General features: G+C 40.9%; 1 protein-coding gene across 7 annotated transcripts in view; it reads right to left on the bottom strand.

The window, feature by feature from the left end:
* mink1 (misshapen-like kinase 1) overlaps positions 1-20,335 on the bottom strand; it is a 67,003-nt gene that overhangs the window by 41,873 nt on the left and 4,795 nt on the right. For all 7 annotated transcript variants that reach the window (XM_037533323.1, XM_037533319.1, XM_037533320.1 and 4 more), the window contains exons 2-4: positions 5,077-5,142; positions 2,050-2,232; positions 446-556 (exon numbers count right to left, since the gene is read on the bottom strand). In XM_037533323.1, coding sequence (XP_037389220.1) covers positions 446-556; positions 2,050-2,232; positions 5,077-5,142 — 360 coding nt within the window. The remainder of the gene's footprint in view (positions 1-445; positions 557-2,049; positions 2,233-5,076; positions 5,143-20,335) is intronic.

Raw genomic sequence — 20,335 nt, 5'->3', positions numbered from 1 at the left:
GTTTGAGTCAGAAAGGGTTAAACGTTTGGGTGCTGTGACATCACTAATCACTTCATACAACTAGCACTTGAATACAGTCTGTGAACAGTACAACCTTACTGTACCAGATTACACAGGTACTGTAAAACTCCAACACAGAGTACAAAAAGGTAAGCAGACAAAACTGTTCTAAGTAGTGTTACACAGACATTGGCACTGATGAGCTAACAGAAACTACCATTACTCTCACCATGGACATTTACTGAAAAAGGTCATTATAAAGTGAATTAAAAGGAGTTTTCTGGATTGAACATGGTGATATTTATGGTGGGCATGACATGATTTTATGACTATTTTACAGACATTAAGTGTTACGAGTGTGTAATATATTAAAATGCCACATCACAATATGAAGCAAAATGATTGCAACAGAGTACTGGGTTCACATCATGTGTGTTTGTCTCACTCGCAGGATCTCTCTGCAGATATACGCGATCCAGTCTTCCTTCAGTGAGTTTCCTTTGGTGTTCTTCACCAGGTCTGTTACTGAGCCGGCACCGCAGAACTCCATCACCAGCTGCAAACACAAACACGGAACCTTTAACATGAACAGACACGTCCAAAGAACAACATAACATATATGACCCAAAGACAAACTGCAGTAGGATTCACACTGATTAACAAAACTGACTGATTCTGATTGTCACTACGATTATTTTAAGTTATCTTGTTCTGAGACTAATCATGCACTGCCAGTCAAGCTCTTTTCTCAGTTTAAACTGAAAGCTAAATTAGTCATGAACTGCCCCGGAGCCCTGTGCCTAATCTTGCCCAAGACTGAGCATTACATCAGGCAGAGTTCTGCAGAGCTTCGGCCCCAAGAAGCCACACCCGATTCAGCTGATCAAAGCAGGACTAGTCTAACCTGCCTTAACCTGTGTCCAAGTCACTGGCCCAAAAGGGGCTTGGAGGGAAAAGGTTTCCACCGTTTGCTGCCTTGAGCAGAAACATGCAGGATTTCAGTAAAGCAACATCAAGAGTACTGGAGTAGGCAACCTTATGCTGTACAAAGCAGCACGCAAGTATCTTGATTACATTATCAGTGATAATGTAAATTCTCTATAAAAATAGAGCCTTATATAGTATTCTGTAGTGCAGCGTTGTATCCCTGCCATTGCATCACTACAGTTGGTGGCAATAATATAATAGTTTTCCCTAGTAAGATTGAAATAAAAGAACATTTCAAACAGTCCACACTAATAAATCCACCCGAAGTAGATGCAATTTTCAGGAGTCCCTCTCACATAAATTCTTAATCTTTACACGAGAAAATCTCCCTCTAAAGACCACTGAGGCACTGCTGTAGAATGCAAGTAAGGCCCAATCCCATTTCTTCTTTTTACCCCTACATCTTGTTTTGGAGCATCACTCTAACCCCTTTGAACTGAGTTACAAGGTGTAGTAAATCTTGCCCTACGAAATGGGTCAAAAAAACCAAAAAAAAAAAAAACACATTGCTTCATTATCGCTTCTCTATAGGCAACCCAGCCCATTTTCAGAGGTAGCAGAGAAGGAAAGGTTCAGTGACTTCAGTGCTGGGCTTTAGTTACATAGATAATACGATAGTTATTGTAATTATTTCACTGAGAAAATACTAACATTTGTGAGTCTGTGCCTCTGAAAAACCTCCGTTTGGAGGGGCATGTAGCCCTAACAGTTTGCCCTACCCCTCCATCTCAACAAAAACTGGGACACCCTAACACTAGACGTGATCGTGCAAAACAGAGGGCTAAAGGCTAAGTGGTAGGGGCAAGGGGTGAAATGGGATTGGGCCTAAGTGTCTTATAGATGCAGTGGTGGTTACATTTTTCATTTTGGCCCGAGTGACCCTGTTTTTGGAGCTTGGTTTCCAAATATGGACCGAGTGGACTGAGAAGTGAATGCTTCATTTTGTGTACATGGTGCATCAAACTTTTTATATATTAAAAAAACAAAAACAACAATAACAACAACAACAACAACAACAACAACAACAACAACAAGCTTTCCGGCTGTATAAAGCGTACAGACCCAGAGCTGGTCGTCATGGCCTGGTGGACTCTTCTTAACAAAGGCTCCGTAGTATGTGGCGATGTTGCGATGGTGGCTGTACTTCTTCAGCATGTTGATCTCAGCCTTTATCTCCTCCTCCTCTTCCTCGGTGACGTCCATCACCTTTATAGCAGCCAGCTGCCCTGTCTTCACATGGCGCCCCTGAGAGAGAGATAGAGAGAGAGAGAGAGGGAGGAAAGAGGAGAAGAGTGTTTAGGAGTAGCAGCTGGAAGATGTGGGGTCTATTAATAGCTGGAGAAAGGTCCATATCTCAGATATCTGAGCATGCCAACAGTGACCTCTCTGTGACACTCTTACAGTTCAATACACTTCACACTACAGCAGTAACCCCAAACTGACCCCCCATCTCTTTACACTACAGCACAATGACCAGTAACTGACACTCTTTACACATGTAGCACTGACCTCTAACTCACCCCATCATGCCACACTTGCACCATCCAGTACACCTCATACTACAGCACTGACTCCACACATGCCAATATTATTTAACCTCTTAAACTGAAAGCTTATTCAGGTATGAATCGTGAAGCGAGAGCCAGACCAAATGCTTACATGGCGGTGAACACAAACTAGTAAGCACCAGTTTTAATGAGGTCATTCCCATAATACTAACTGATAGCTAATTCACTGTTAACATTCAGTTCAATTCACTATCATCACTCAACCCTGATTTAGACTGTACACTGTGGGTGACCTTCATTTGCAACGCGAGAACTAGAAAATGGTTATACAAATGTGCAAAATGTAACATAACTAAAACTAAATGATCAATCAAAATGATGTAAAAAAGAACAAATAAGAAAAAAGGAAAAATAATAAAATAAAATTAAATTTAAATTTAAATTACAGTTAGAACTGAATTACATACTAAACAAAAAAAAATAATAAAAAAATCAAACAAAACCTGAGACACAAGGCAAAATGTGCAACATATTGTAGGTATGAGTGTGGTACACGGGCTTTTAAACCTTGGAGGAAGCAGCTGTTGGAGGTGTTACATATTTGTATCCATTCTCAAACCCATAAGTTTTACCTGTTAGCAGCAGTGCAGCAATTCAAAGAAAGCATTTTAGTTTAGTTTTCAGTACCAAAAAGTCATTACGATCATAAATCATATCTACCTACACTTCACACTCTTTCACCATGCCCCACCTTCCTCTCACCAAAACTCTCATCACCCCTCCATACTACACCTCCAGTTCACCTCCTCATCCCTTCCTATCTGTTGTGAAGAGGTATGAAGTGGCCAGTCTAAACAACAGTCATGTGAACTAATCTGTGCTAGCAGATTTCTGTGTGCCTCCTTCTTTCAATCTAAGGGTGAAGCAAAAATGTTCTCTCATGATACTTATATTTAGCCAGTACATGACATACATCACTATATATATATATATATATATATATATATATATATATATATATATATATATATATATATATATATATATATATATATAGAGGTTCACTAACAAGTTGGAATGGACACAACGAGCCAGCAATACAGCCATACAGCAAAAGATTTGATTCACCATAAACCCTCGTCCCTCCCTGAAGTCCACACGACCCTTTTCCAACCTCTTTTACCTCCTAGTATTAATCAGGCTATTTATGTTACCGTGCCTTTAAGACAGAAGTTTACAAAAGGACTTTTATCTGATCTGGCTACCCAGAGACTCTTTCTCTTTCAGTTCAGGCTAAAACGGTCTTAATTACATTAGCATGAATGGGCTGGGCTGAACAGCTGTAGGCTGAAAAGGTGCACATAGGTAACTGTGTCCATCCTAAAAACGATGAATTCAAATTGGACTTTTTTTTTTAATCACAGTTTACATATATGTAATACACTGACAAGGCAGTAATGTGCAGTGTATTCATACTGTCGGCATTCCAATATATGAAACAGACAGAAGGAACTAGAGGAAAAGTCATTAAATAAAATAAGACAACGACATAATAGATTGACATCCAATAAGCTCCCTGTTACTGTGCAGTTTAAGCACTGGCTCTCTATAATTTGTCTTTGTGAAGCTCTTAAATGAACACTAATCTAGCACGTACTGAAATGTCTTCTCTCTCACTTATGCTATGCCTTTGATCTGTTTTTTGTATCTATCTTTGTAGGCATCACACACTTGTTTCTGGACTTGTCGTAGCTCATGGATATGTTGGACACATTCTCGGAGTGGGAACAACATACTTTTGTAAGTTGCTCTGGATAAATATTTAAATCTAAATGTTTTTGTGATCTCTCGAAGTGCTACGAAAGACAGACTGTATGTTGTGGCATCATTTATTACAATAATAACAGCATTAAACCAACAACCTGCCTCCAGGCCTTATTCCTTCCCTCATCCCTTTCACTCTCTAACTGACTCATTAATTCATATATTAAATAACAGCAAACGGCAAAAAGCGTGTTACGTTTTAGCAAACACAGTAAGGCATCATGTTTCAACACTAACGCCCACCCAGTCGCCTGGGGCAAGTTAAAAGCTTAAGTGGGAGAGCAACGTCGTAAATCACTTGTCTGGTCTAGCAAGATTTTTTAATATTTTCAGGGATAATCAATTTTGCGATGTACCGGATATTGCTCCCATATGGAAACATCATCTCACCACGGAAAACGGTCCAATCTAGTTGTGTTTGGAGTTAAATTTAGCCATTATGCGTTCTCTAATCGTCCAAATTACCACAGAAGAGTGTGTGTGCAGTATACAAGATATACGATAAGCATAAGAATAAATGGATGATCCCAAAGACATCTGTGCATGTCTGCTTTGTTGTATTTGGAAGAAAAAAGTAAAAATATGTTTGGGACCATATAAACTGTTTGAGACAGTAAGCTTTAATATCACTTGCCCGACTGGACAAGTTGGGAGACAAAGTTAAAACGTAACCCTGGTCCCTCCTTCTTTTTCCCTCCACCTGTCTCTCTTCACCTTTCCTTCTCTCTCCCAGTCCTTTCCTCTCTCCCCTCCTCACCTTGTACACCTGTCCATAGGTACCGTTGCCCACAACCTCCACCAGCTCGAAGATTCCCGCTGGGTCCTGGAACACAGACAGAGAGAGCAGCGTTAGTACACATTGTGAAATCACACATACATAGTATAACCGCACACACATTTACACCTACTCCCCCTTCGCAGAGCGAAAACTGAATGTGAATACACAGTACAGTACAGCTCCTTCCTAACCCCAAACCCAGGAGCTAAAAATACAGTCTTCAAGCTGTAACTGACAGCTCCAGCTCAGGAAAACCACAGCAAAATCGCAGTGATTCATCAGAAAAAAGTCTTCTTCTTGCTCTTAACTCACATGTACCTCACTAGCCAAGATATGTTTGGCTTCCAAAGTTGTTCTTTAGTTTTGCACTGGCTAATACACGACATTATACATCGCCAATTAACACCGTGTAAACTACATGACTAAATCATCACATGCCTTGCTGAACTGTTCAGTAATCTCAAAGAAGACTCTGTATGACACACTGTTGTCTACAAAACTGGACAGAGGCATGTCGCTTAGCTAAAAGCCTGGATGTTTCTGTAACTCTGTCCATTTTCATAGATAACAGTAGCTTGCATGATGCTCACTGGTGGGGTTAAAGCTTCCATTACTAGTCTGGTAGGTCCAGTGCAGAACTAAAGAAAAACCTCAGGACACTAAACAAGTCTTGGCTCACTAACTACATTCAGGTAGAGGCAAAATTTGTGTAAACTGATTTTTTTGGCTAAACTAAGCCAGAGAACCGTGTTTGGTTACACAGTTGGAGTTGGAGTTGACACCACACATTTACCCCGATTGTCAATCAGGCCAAACCTGTGCTGGTTGCTTCTGATAGAGCTTCAAACTAACTGGAGTATAAACATTTGGGGTTTTTTTTCCCCCAACCAGACTACAAAAATAATCTAGTAATGCATAGTAGACAGTGACTTGCCTTGAATGGACACAAGAGTCCATGAAAAGTGGGCGGGGGGGGGATGCCAGCCATTCACGTGTTAAACGGAGCATCCTCATTAACTGAGTTTAAGGCAGGAATGCAATCAAGTGCCTGTACAACATAAACTCTAAAAACTACAGCTGTGATCACGTCTCACATTTACAATCCTCACCCAGATGTGTTCTACCTGCGTTTTCTTTACTGTGCAAGAGAAATCTTGTAAAATCAACAGCAGCAAGGAGCTGCTATACCTGTTTGCTCTCTGTCTACTAATAATGGGAGAGTTTGTGCGTTTGAGCAGGTTTGACTCAGTTCAGCAACAACTTAAACAGAAATCTACAGAAATGAGTCAAAAATTGGGGTACCAAAAAAAAAAAAAAAAAAAAAAAAAAAAAAAAAAAAAAATCAGTTCTCCTTCTTTTTATAGGCTGATTTCATGTAGAACCGGGATTCTATTGACACGTTTTAAAATGCGTCCCCCGTCTGATCAGATCCGATTTTACTTTGCATAAAAAGTACATCGACATACATTGTTTCCATTTTATTTTTGCATATGATTAAACAAGTCTGGCTTGGGCACTTTCATTGACTGAGAGTGCAGGAAATCAATTGGCTTTGTGAGAAATCAAGCCTTGCGTATCCTCCACCTTGAATTTTCTTGTTTATCCACTCATCTGCTAGCCGGCAGATGCATTTCCGCTTACAAGTGTGTGTGGACAAAGAAAACACATTCCATTTACTACTGTATTGAATGCGGTCAAGATCCGTCTCTGACCACCTCTAAATGTGGCTTGAGTGATTCAACTGCAGAAAACGCAAGCAAGGTGCAAACAGCCAAGGATCTCCAGTATTTTGCTACATCAAATAACAGCTAATAATGCTCCGAAATAGAGCAGCTCTTACAGTACCAGCCTGCTGTGGATACCTACTATGTGTCGGTGTGTTAGGAAACATGCTACACTCGTTCTACTCAGGGTTCACTTGTGTGTGCTACGTCATGGCAGTGAAACGCTGCCAAGAACTGTAAAAGCGAAAGGCAGCGAAGCGAGTTAAAAACAGCCACACGCACTGGTTCAATATGGCCTCGGCAGGGCTCAGTGGGAGGACAGGTCTGCCGCTCTTCACAGCTCACATACGCGTATAGATCTCTCATCTTGCTCTCTTTCATATACCCTTTCCCCCCTCCTTCTAAAGGAGATCACAGCATCTTCCCTCTGACAGTAAACAACATGAAGAGACTGGTTAGAGGATGTATGGCTACATGCAAATTCAGGGGGGAAAAACTAACAGACAAACAAACCCAAAATTAACTGATGTAAGAACTCGACACTGCCACGAAGTTATGAACACTGTGGTCAAAACGGTGTCATCTGCAGCGCTGAAGTCGATCTAGACATGATTCACTGAAGTGGGAAAACAACAAATTACACTGGAAATAAAGGATCACAAACAACAGTACATGAGCATGTCTATAAAACCTTCAGAGGAGAGAAAAGGGAGAAGCGATAAAAGGAAACGAGAGAAAAAAACGAATGTGGAACAAAATAACAGCAGAGAAAAACTGAAAAAAGGTAAATGGAGAAGGAGAGGGAAGGACAGAGAGAGATAAAGAGAGAGATTAGCTGAAAATGATGACAGGGTTGCCTGCTTCCTCCTCACTGAGTGGGCAGAGGAGGAGCGAGAGAGGAAGAAAGAGAAAGGCTGGTGGTGTGGAGAACTAGATGAATGTGGGGAAACGTGACATCAGAAGGCTCGAGACCTTCAGTGATGGCTGAAGAGATGGAGAGGAGGGAAGAGAGGGAAAAAACGTTGAGCTCTGTCATTCATGCTGCTCTGCAAAGGCTCCGAACTACACAGAGAAAATTACACACCGTGACTCCGATGTAAACCGCGACATATTAACAGCGCAATATATGAACACAGTAGTCTCACATATTGTCAGAAAGCGTGGAGCGCTTCATCCCTCAACACGGCCAAAACACTGACAGAGAACAGCCGTTTGACGAACCAACGAACCAATCGGAAACCACTGTTTAAACAAGTCTACAACCAAAACAAGCCTGTGAAACAAACGCATGAGAGTCGGCAAATACACAAGAATATATCTCACTTAAAAGCTACTAAATGCATCAAAGAAACTGCTTTAATTACGTGAAGACACATTGCCATGAACCTCACAACCGTTTTATTTCAATCCAGCAACTATACAGTGCTCTGACAGACTCGGCGCACAGAGCAGGTCACTGTTGCAAAATTTCGTTTCCCATCAGACTGATAAAACCCGCTGCACGTTAGGAGAAGGGGGGAAAATCGATTGTTAGATGCATCGCAATCGAAGTGTAGCGCCCCGGCAGTCTGCGGCGGCACATAAACACACGAATGAATGAGAGAGAAATCCGATTGACACCCTCTACATTCAAAGCTGGGTCAGGGGTTGGCAACCCAAACGTTAAGAAAAGCCATTTTGTCAACAACAATCAAACCACGACATTTTATGTCCAATACATCTCAGTAGGTGCTGATGTCCTGGTATAAACCAAAGCACAGACTTTGCTCTACTTTTAGCTTTTGTTCAGCTGTAGCCTCTTTCCTCTCATCTCTGGCAGGACACTTTTCTTCAATAGTTCAAACAGTTTCTTGTAAAATATCTCACAATTTGACTTTTATTTACAAGACTGAAGTCAGTTTCTCATTCACCAGCTTCTTATTCGAATTACCCGTTCCACCTTAAATAGTGCCTGAGGCACCACAATGTAACCACCACTTAAGGCAGACTAGGAAAACTTCAAAGAAAAACTGACTTCAGCTTTGCAAATTATTAATGTTTGACAGTTTTTTGTTGCAAAATACAAGCATCAGGAAACTTGCTTATAAATGCAAAGAAGTCCATTTGTCTCCAAGTGTCCCTCAAATCTTTCTTTGTCTCTTCATTAACTACTAGCTAGGCGAGACTGTCTGAATTGCTATGTGACCTGCAATCTGCAGGCCAACCTGAAGGGGTAAAGGTGGTGAATCAGCCTATTTAAGCCCATTTATTGATAAAACTGTCTGAACAGCAGAGCTTTATTTTACTGCAAAGTAGGATTATTTTATTTTTACTTAAAAATCTAATTCTGTTGAAGGGAAAAAGGATCTGGACGGGAGCCACACCACACAAAGGCTGTGTCACACTAAAATAGTTTGGAAATGACACACATGAGAAACCATATAACACGTTTCCACCCGTTTTCTGTTGCTGCCAACCTGAGGACTTAACGCATGTGATGCTGAAGCGTTCATCACTGAGCCAGTCTATATGAAATAAAATATAGGCCATATGCTGCTTTAACTAAATAATATGTATAAATTAATAAATGCATCAATAAATTAATATATCAATATCCATATTTTACATGTTTCTAGCTAGAAAACACTAAAGCTCACTTGCAGCGAGGGGCAAAAAAATGACTAATATAGGACCAAACCGCAAGCAGTGCAGCAGCAATTCAGCGCCAAAATGAACCTTAAATAAACTGCAGGCTAATTCTGACTATCAAAATCATCAATGTAACATCGAAATATGACCAGAAGAACGGTGCAAAAGTGAACAGTCATAGGCAGCTAACAGTATTTTGCCGTTGAGCTGAGGAAAATGAGATTGTTGGTGGGATTACTGGGCAGCCTGCATTTGTTTGTGTGTTAATACTGAAGCAGACCCTGCAGAAGCAATTTAGCAACAGCGCACAAGAATAATAGCAGGTCTCATATTGCTTTCATTAATATCTCATACTGCTTTCTTTAATTGCTAGTAATGTTTGAATCTTTTTGAGTGGAACAGGCTTACTCATTCACGAGAGGCTTTAAAGGATATACTGCATATGAAATACGTTTCTGCTCCACAGACACATTCTTAAATTAGCACTCCATAAAGTCTGATAGATGCATGGAGCTCATGCTTTATTATATATGATCAGCACATCTCAGAAGTATATAATATAAGGACTACTAACCTCCCCGGCTACGATCATGCAGGACACCTGCAAACTGCGCATTTTAAATGTTTGTCCAAAGTTACATTCAGACTGCAGGCAAAAGTGCCCCAAATCCAATTTACTCCAAATCCAATTTACTCCAAATCCAATTTTTACCCAAATCTGATTTTTACCCAAATCTGATTTTTGTTTGGTTGTTTACATTATCTGTTAAATGTCTGACACCAGTCTGAACAGACGACGCTCCTGAACTGACCCGCGTGTGCAAAAGAACAATGATCTACCAGGCAGGTTCATCTAGACGCAGCTGTCCACTCTTTCAATCTTTTGTTGCGCTCTATTGGACAAATCAGATCTAACATTATTAAGGAAGGACACATCAGCTCGTAAACCCATTCTATCGATGGGGGAAACATATCGGTAGAGAGGTGCAGCTGAACAATATGACAATATTTATCGCAATCATTGGTGATGAGCCCATCCACATTTTTTCAGTCCTAATCCGATTCCAATAGACAGCTGCCGATACCAATACAGATTCCGATACAAGAGCTCTTTTTTCACTTGGATATTGTCATTATTATTGTTGGCCTTGTGTTCAAGGTGTCTGATCTTCCAGTCCAAGCGTATCTATCTAAGCATATCTGTAATGAGACCTCCTGCACCTTTTCACCTGACGCATCACACTCTGTAGTGCACAGAGCTCACCAAGTGTAAATTGAGACACTGGACTCACATCTGTGGTCCAAATATCAGTTGTGAGGCTCATGGCTTTAACATCTGGCTAACATGATGACACTTGACTGCAGAGTTTGGGGATAGTGGTCTCTGAATCTCTGAGATGTACCCTCTGGATGGGAGATTATACCGGGGCTCTAAGTGACACCACAGGCTGCAAAATCCGACATTTCCTACTACAGACAGTGGTGCTCGTCGAGTATGAAGTTCAACAACTTCTGTGATCCCGTTAGTCACTGGATTGTCTCCTGGAAGTTTATTGTGTTTCTGGAATGCATGAGCGAGAGTCGCTGCAGGGCAGCATCTTCTGGTCTGTTAGCTAGCATGTTTGGGTGGCTGTATCGTACGACGCAGCCGCACCCCTCGGCACGCTGGCTTGACAACTATTACGAACACACAAACGTTTCCAGACTAAAATATCTCCAAACAAATGACATTTTAGTCAAACTAACAGCTCACTTGCTCACTCGGTTACAGACTGAAGTTGCTGTGAGTTCATGGTAAGATGTGGAAGGGAATCTGGATTGGCGACGTGTCTATTATGCTATGATGCATTACGGCGAGGTCATGGCCGAGTGCAAGCTGCGCTCAGGAAAACGGATCTGTAGGTGGATCATCCCTATCCGTCCGATATACGATAAGTGACGTCAATATCGGACCCGATACCGATATAGGATCGGACCCATCTCTAGTTATCATGATAAATTACAAGACAGTATGTCAAAATATGCTGTTCTGAGCATAACATGGATAGATCAGTACTTAGAAATCAGTGTCCAACTGCACACAAGAAATTGTGCATCGCAGAACTTCAAGTATCACGATGCGACATTTTGCCATATCGCCCAACTCTACAGACACGTAACCAAAGTGTAATAGTGCCTTTGCTAACTGCAGAGATCAGTGTAATATTTCAGGGATCAGCAGCACTGAGGATGAGTGAGGAGGGAGCAGAGGAAAAAATACATAAAAAACAGTTTTAGAAACACTATTTTCTAACAGTTGTGATAATGTTACCATTTTATTTAAGGCTGATAATGAACAGAAACCATGCAGCCTCTCCTGGGACTGTTTTCCTGCTCTGAGCTGGTCTCTGTGGCTCAGAAACGTTTCAGTAAACATCAGAAGAGACGGCATAAGACCACTTTCTCTTTTCCGATGCTGATACCAACACTGAACCCTCGGCCTTCCTCACTCTGCCGCCCCATCTTTACTGTGATCACATGATGTCATCATGGTTACTGATTTTATGCCACTACTTTACATTTTGTAGCTCTAAAAGCAAATTAGTGCCATTTCAAGCTAAATAAGTGACAAAACGGTATTTATTCTTTTTTTTCCTCCAATAATCAATCCAGCATAACGCCAATACACAAAAAGTGTTTTAGTTCTATGTAGAATTTCTATGCATTATCACTTTGTGCTTTCCTACCCTTCAGGAACAGCTGCAACTGAAGTAGTCATTCCAGAAATACACGCGCTCATCTGAACAGACAAATGATTTTATGCATAAACTTTGCATTAAAATAGCTGAAAAACCTCAAAACTGACAAAATAACCCAGGGCTCTGCTGTACGACAAGATCAGTTTACACACAAATCTAGATTAAGCTCTTCACCCTGTGGAAGCCGACTGGAGAAAGTATCTTATTAATCATGCATGTCACCAAAAAAACCTGTAAAAAATGCTTTTTTGGTAAGAAAAAAAATGGTGCACTGTTTCTTTAAGTGAAACCTGTATATGTCCTTCAAAACCTCACACCGCCGCAGGTATCCCAGTGCTCACTGTGCAACACAAAACACAGCCTTTTTCACATATTCAACCAGACAGACCAGCACAAGACAGTGTTTCCATAATGCGTCATAAAGAAAAGTGGAGGCTTTGCTTCTTAGTGAAAGGGAGCTTAGATAATGACAGCATCACAGCATAAATGACGACGATCGTTTATTGAACTCTGCACTCAGAACTTCATTAAAATAAAACATTTAAACATCTCTGTGAGCTTTTGGTTATTATCAGTGTCCACAACACGCCGAGCTTTTCTGCGTTTTTAACATCCTGTTTTTGGGGCATCATGTTTTTAGGGGACAAACATCTGAAGGCATTTCCACAAAGCACATCAGTCCTGTTCACATGTGTCTGGATTAGGGCTACGCAGGGTTAGGGCTGTATTTTGGAAAAATATTTGGCGATTTTTACGACCAACATTGTGACTGCAATTTAAGCTGCAGCATAAACTAAACTGCAATATAAACTGAGGTTTGAACCCATGGTTTTGGCCAAATAAAACAAATAACCCTCTTTTTCGCACCCGAGGCTGGAATATAGTGGAATATAGTGCGCCAGAATAGTGTTTGTTGTAGTTGGTTACTCTTAATCGGTCCAAGTCATCTCCATGTTATTAGGCTAAACTTCTATACAAACTAGTTAAAATAACACTGTAGAAATCGGAGGCTTTGAAGAGAAAGTTTGATCGGATCCCTGTGTGTGTGACTAAAGGCAATGCCTCCAGCTTTGCAGCGTTCACAGTCTAACATCATGTCTTGCAGTATCATTTCTTCTACCTGATAATTGATCATCTTATCATCTGGTTATTTTAGCCTAGCGTTTTCGAACGTAACCATACAAACACACAAGTTCTCGTCTCCAATTAACACCGACCTGTTCGGATAGTTTAATGAAGGTACCTTTGGACTCGGCCTGCATGTCCACGCTAGCCAGAGTGAACCTTTATTACTGTCTGCACTGATTCCCCCCCAACTGAGTGCACGCGTACATTCAGAGCGCAATTCAGATCAGTGAGCGCTCATCATTGGTTCATTTAAACGGAGTGATGATAAAACCCGGGAAGTGTGAGACACATTTCTATTCATACGTTTCTAAACGCAACTAAATAAAAATCTACGAATCTCCGGCTTTTTCACACATCAAATAAATGCAACAGCAGCACAAAGAACAAAGAGCGGACTAAACACCAGATAAAGCCACATATTTGCACTAGCCTTGAAGCATTAAGGGTATCTAACTCTCCTAACAAAGCTAGCTGTGATTTTTAAACTTGTTTTTCTCATTTTTCTATCGACGGTGCTTCATTTGTGGCTGCTAAGCAAACGCACACAACTCGCTGCCTTTTCTAACTTCATAACTCCGTCTGCCCGGAGCGTCTGCCCGGAGCGTCTGCCCGGAGCGTCTGCCCGGAGCGTCTGCCCGGAGCGTCTGCCCGGAGCGTCTGCCCCACAAACGAACAAACCTTTTATAAAGTCATGTAAACACAGCACAGCCTGCGTCTACTCCGAGCCACACCAGCCTCGTTTAAAAATGGATAGTTTTGCTTGATAAAATAAGATCTGAGGGGCGGCACGGTGGCGTGGTGGGTAGCGCTGTTGCCTCACAGCAAGGAGGGCCTGGGTTCGATTCCCCGGCCGGGTGACCGGGGTCCTCTCTGTGTGGAGTTTGCATGTTCTCCCCGTGTCTTCGTGGGTTTTCTCCGGTTTCCTCCCACAGTCCAAAGACATGCAGTCAGGCCAGTTGGACATGCTAAACTACCCCTGGGTGTGAGTGACTGTCTGTGTCTGTCTGCCCTGCGGTGGACTGGCAACCTGTCCAGGGTGTATCCTGCCTTTCGCCCGAAGACTGCTGGGATAGGCTCCAGCACCCCCCCGCGACCCTGACGGAGAAGCGGCTTAGAAAATGGATGGATGGATGGAAAATAAGATCTGGATGCAACTTTGCTGTCAAGTGTCCCGAGCAGATGATTCAATTACTACAACTGGATCATGGTGATCAGATGTTGATGCCACTTGTAAACAGGGTCAATATTTAGTTTATCGGAGATTTGGAAAATTTTGCATACATTTTTTTTTTTTAACTCAATGACTGCAAGGAAACTCTTTAAGTAGCAACAACACAAAAAAACTACTTAACAACTGGAAAAATGTAATTAAGAAAGAAAGAAAAAAAACATAAGGAGCTTTGAGGGAAAAGGGCAATGTAATTTACACGTAATTTACAGTATACTGCAGTTTACAGTATAACACCTCTTGTAAAGACAGTCTAATGACGTTTGAGATAAAACCAAATGCAGTCAAGTGTAGTTGTTCTGTTACTCGCCACACTTTAATCATGTTGTGCTTAAATCTGACCCTAAGAACCACAAATCTGTTTTTTTTTTTAATACAAACAAACTTAGCAACTTATTAAAGCTCCATTACTGCCAACATTATATTTGGTTGTTGTTCAGAATAACATTATAAAACGTGCAGCTTTCTTAAAGAGCTTATTCACGTTTTATTGATGGGATTTCCAGCACTGTGGTTGTGTGCGACAGGGAGACAGAAGCTACCGGATTTTGCCACATCAGCTGGTACTGCACTAGAGAGGACATCAAAGAACGGTAAAGCTTGTAGAACCCAAGCCGACCCATGAGTTCTAGTTCTGGGACAAGGCTGAAACAGATCTTGAAGAACGACCATATAAAACGCTCTTTAACATATAAAGGCCATGTAAAACAATCTTTCTATATGACTCGCATGGGCTCGAGGCCCCACTGAGGTCTATTTAACATCGGGTTTGACTGCATGACGTTACTGACCAGACAAACTGATTCATTCATCTTTTCTTTATCAATAGATGTGACATTCGTATTTGAACAGCAAAGTTAAGGTCTTGTAGTACTTGAGCTTAAAACGCATGTAAGATTTGCTTATGCGTCGTCCCTTTTTAGTTCCTGCACCTTTAACACAGAGCAGAGCAGCGTTTTTGAGGGCAACGCAGAAGGCATCTCGTGGCACTGCTGATCCTGATAAAAGCATGACTCAGAAGATAAGGTAGGTGTTTAATGTTTGAAAGAGCTGTGCAGAAGAAGCAGTAATCGGCGCATTTCTGATTTGTTGAAACTACTGGCTGCACTTTTTCCTTTAATCAAAGCCATAATGACCCAAGTACAGAAATCATTGTTAACTGCAGGCTTAATCATTTATCTCAATTAAAATAACATGCCATCATACTGACCATCCCTCGTGACACTCAGATCCCAGAAGTTCTCAGATCCCAGCGGGGTCCAGTTATATTGAAGTTGAGATGCGCCAGACCAAGGCTGGGCAACAGGACAATGGTGATCATTATTGTGATCAATTATGTCACATCATAACACCGATAGCTCCGGTCAGATATAACACAGACAGTCCTGACTGGCTGAGTCGCATTCAAAGCCATTGTAAAATCCATGATATACCACAACTATGACCACTTCACAACAACTGAACTCTGTATGAACTCTGCACAAAGAACACCCCTCTCCATGATAAAATCACAGTAATCCACAGCCTTGAGTGGCTTATTGCTTCATCATGTCACAATAAGCTTTTCTGGGCAAATCTTGGATAGATTCAGTACTTAAAAAGACCTCCCAAAGCCATGCCTGATTAGACAGAAAGCATAGTTAGCCTGTCTTAACTGGATTTTGTGCAGTATAAAATGTGAAGGGCTGAAAACAAAAACACTGGTGCCACAGTTTAAATGTGGCAGTTTAAACTTCATGTCAGATGAAATCTATACTGTCACACATTGTGTATCGTAGTATTACAATTCTGCCATATCGTCCAGCTCTACTTCAGACAATATACACGCCTGTGTGTATGTTTATATATCTCATAACGTTTATGTGTGTTTTATATATATATATATATATATATATAGGAGCATGAGTCCTATGCAGAACGATCTATCAAACAAAGAGCCCAAAGTGAATCACCTCTCCCTCTCTCTCTCTCCCTCTCTCTCTCTCTCTCTCTCTCTCTCTCTCTCTCCCTCTCTCTCTCTCTCTCTCTCTCTCTCTCTCTCTCTCTCTCTCTCTCTCTCTCTCTCTCTCTCTCTCTCTCTCTCTCTCTCTCTCTCTCTCCCTATGTGATGAATTACACAGCCCGGCCTGCAGAGCTGTGGCGTGTAACACACTGTACCAACTCACCAGAGAGACACAGAAAAGGGGGGAAGGAGAGAGAAAAAGAAAGAATGAAACAAACAGAATGCCATGTTCCTTGTATTCCCTTAGCTCTCTCGCACTAGAGCCGTGACTGCCTTTCTTCACTGTAATCAAAGAGAACTCAAAAATTCCTCAAAAGGCACAATCAAGAATTCACAACAAGCATGTGTTCATGTCAGACTTGCAGTTAACTGAAGGTTTTTTACCCTATTTTAACCCATTTCCCTATTTTTAACACTAGAAAAAGCAATCCACTTAAGGCTTTTAAGCACATCTCATTAAATGGATCGGTGAAAAATTTATGAATTTTTCTGTATTTGAAAGAACTGCGCTACTTTTATGTTGTATTCTGCTTAACTGCCAAGGCTAATAGCATATCTAAGCCATACATGTGAATGGTTTTAATCAGAAATAATTGAGTAAATTCTAGTAATAACCACTCCAAAATAAAAATATATTTTGCTTTTAGTCATTTGGAATTACTAATTTGTTTGAAATACAGTGAGATGAATGTTAAATACATAACGTAAAACATTTTCCTTGTCTCACTGGTAATCAGGCCTTCAAAACTGTTAAAATGATTTAGATTTGGGTTGTTTTATCATTTATTGACAGTTGCACTGATTCTAAATTCCAGAGTTTATTATATGAGTATATTTTCCATGCAAAGTCTAAAACAAACAAACAAAAAGACAATAAGTTTGTTTTATTGCTACTGTATTATTTTAGTGATGTGAACTGTGATGCAATTCGGAACGTACAGTTCTGGTTCTAGATCATATTCCACCTGCTTGCGAGACGGTCCTACTAAAAACACCTTTAATGATTTAACTGACCTACGGCGCCAAATGAACTCTTTGCAAAGTCATATTTCTAAAAAATATCAATCAACAGTTCAACATATCAGTTTAATATATGAGTAACTGGTCACATAATACTGCTTGCTGACTTCATCTTCACCTGGAAGAGTAAAGAATTCACTAAATCTTCATTAGTTTTTCAGTTATAAGCAGTTGTAAGTATATAACACTTATATAAGGTAAAGAAGATACACCCTCAGGTATCCATAGGAATAGATCTGAACAGGTACCAAAAACCATAAGACTGGAACCTTCAGTACTGGACCAATGACCAATGGATGAAACACAGTCCCAGTTTTCTGGTGCTGGTACTGTAGTGGAAAAACAGCCTTAGTATCGGTATCAAAGTCAAAATTCTGGTAGTGGAAAACCGTAATCCCAACTACACAACTAATACTCATTTAGTAACATCAGTCATTTTGAATAAAGCCATTGAAATAACCAACTCATTTACCACTTTTATGAACGCAAACAAATACCAAACACTAGTTTCTCCACTCACAATTCCAGGCAACAGGATTGGTTTTATCTCTAGGTGCAGTCCAAGTAAACTTCCTAACATTCCAGCTCACTCGCTAGCAAGCAGTCCGGTTCTCAGTTGTGTTTATTAGCGAGGATAAATGACAGCGTGCCGGCTGCTTGCTGACCAGAGCTGCAGGAATATTATTATATCTTAAAGACAGCATAGCGGAGTTTAGTTCATGCTCTGGCATAGGGCAGTTTTAAGCAGCTTAACAGCCTTCATATCTCCTCATCAGGGTTGCCAGATTGGGTAGAACCAGTATTTAAACGCAACATGCTATAATTACTCATCAGTGATGATTTTGAAATGTTCCAATTAAATGTCATACAACAAATTCATTAACTTATTAATTCACTGAAATGACACCTTTGAAACGAAACTCTTATCAAATATTTCAATATTCAAGGCAATTTATGAAAGAATATCTGCAAATGGAAATATGAGATGGTACTTGGTGATTAACACCGCAGCTAAGTCTTAACAACTGAACGATAAGCCTGCAGACGTTTAACCTAAGCTTGCTGAAGGGACAACAGAGAAAGAAAAAGGTGTGAGTTTCATTCAGGCTCTTTCGTTCCAGATCAGATACGTCTCACTCAAACAGGTCCTTCTGCTTCCTCTGAACCCGACCCACTGGCTCAGCTGTGTCACAGGGAAGCCCACAGTCAGCACACACACTGACGATTAGCTCGCTAGCTTAGCGGGGATTTGCACGCCGGATCACATTTCCGATATCCGATCTGGGTTCAGAGGGCGAATGTGATCACACAGGGGAGCGGACCCTTTATCAGCTTTCTTACTCTGCAAAGAGGCCCTGCAACTGTTTTATTAACTCCTAGAAACTGCAGCTCTCACCACTGATAACAAAAGCCTGTTGTAATTCTATATTAAGTGATCCTCGCTCGTTTCTACGGAGCCCCCGTTTGTGACATCCTGTATAAATAAAAAATAATGCGTGGCCACGCCTTATTATACGGCTCCCACCCACTCTACGACGCGGTGATGAGACACAGGAGCTCATTCAGTGAGACTCATTTTACCGAAATGACCACAGAGCTCCACAGGAGGTCATTCTTACCTGTGGCCATCAAACTCCATAACTCCTCCCTCAGTGTGTGATTCACTAAGCGTGGTTCATCTGTGCAAAACTCAATACCAATAATTGTGTGTGCAATAAATCAGAGGGAGAATAATTTAAATAATTTAAACTGCTGTATACTAGATGTTTCATATTTATTATCACAGTCACCGCCACTTTCTATATCCATAAATCTCGTGTACATATTGCACATTTCTCTATCTTTGTTTTAAACGATTAAAGTGTTTATTCTTTTACATAAATGGCTGCAACTGTAACAACTGCAATTTCCCTCTGGCATCAATAAAGGATTCTGACTCTGATTAACGTGTGGGAACGAGATCCTAATGCGTGGCCATGACTTAATAAGGCATGGGATGAGATCACGGCTTACTAAGTCGTGGCCATGCATTAATTTTATTTATACAGGACGTCAGCAGTGGGGCGCCATACGCATCTCCTCAAAACAAGTGAAGAAATTCTGTGCAAAGTACAGCTTCCAATCCCTGTAAGTAGAAGAGGAGACATTAAGACATTTGTAAGATTTGACATTAATGAATAGTCATTGTTTCTATTCCATAACTCACTACATGATTAAATACATGGTTATGCAATTGCATTAAACTGCGCAGCAAAACAAGGCAACTCTGTCAACCTCTAAGGGTTAAAGGAATGAGCGAACCTTTGGGTATATTAACAGGAGGAAGCACTCTGCTTTGAGTAATAATCCCTACTGAATGAACCTCTGGAATGGCCATAAATGGTTAACTATGCCTGCCTGGGATTTACCAGTCAGTCGCACTTTCACTTTCACAGCATCTTATTAATGTTTATGCGACTGGACAGATCAGAGGTTGTGGCCTTTTCACTGCTGCAGATTAACCCACAATGTTTGACTTATTATTCAGGAACTACTAGGATTTTTTCAGTAAATACTAGTGATGCGCTTATTCCTAACCGGTAAACCAGACACAACCCATAAAAACATCAAACACAGCCTTGTGTTTTAGCTCAACGAGGCTTTGGGCTTTACTGAATAAAAAAACACAGCCTAACATAACAGATATGACAGCAATGATGGAGCCCAGTCCCATTTCACCCCTCCCCCCCAGCCTCAGGTGGGGGAAGGCACCCCTCACCCCTTCCCCTCA

This window comes from Pygocentrus nattereri, chromosome 23 (assembly GCF_015220715.1).
Source record: "Pygocentrus nattereri isolate fPygNat1 chromosome 23, fPygNat1.pri, whole genome shotgun sequence".
NCBI classification, from domain to species: Eukaryota; Metazoa; Chordata; class Actinopteri; order Characiformes; family Serrasalmidae; genus Pygocentrus; species Pygocentrus nattereri.
This window is presented reverse-complemented; position numbering and strand designations above follow the sequence as displayed.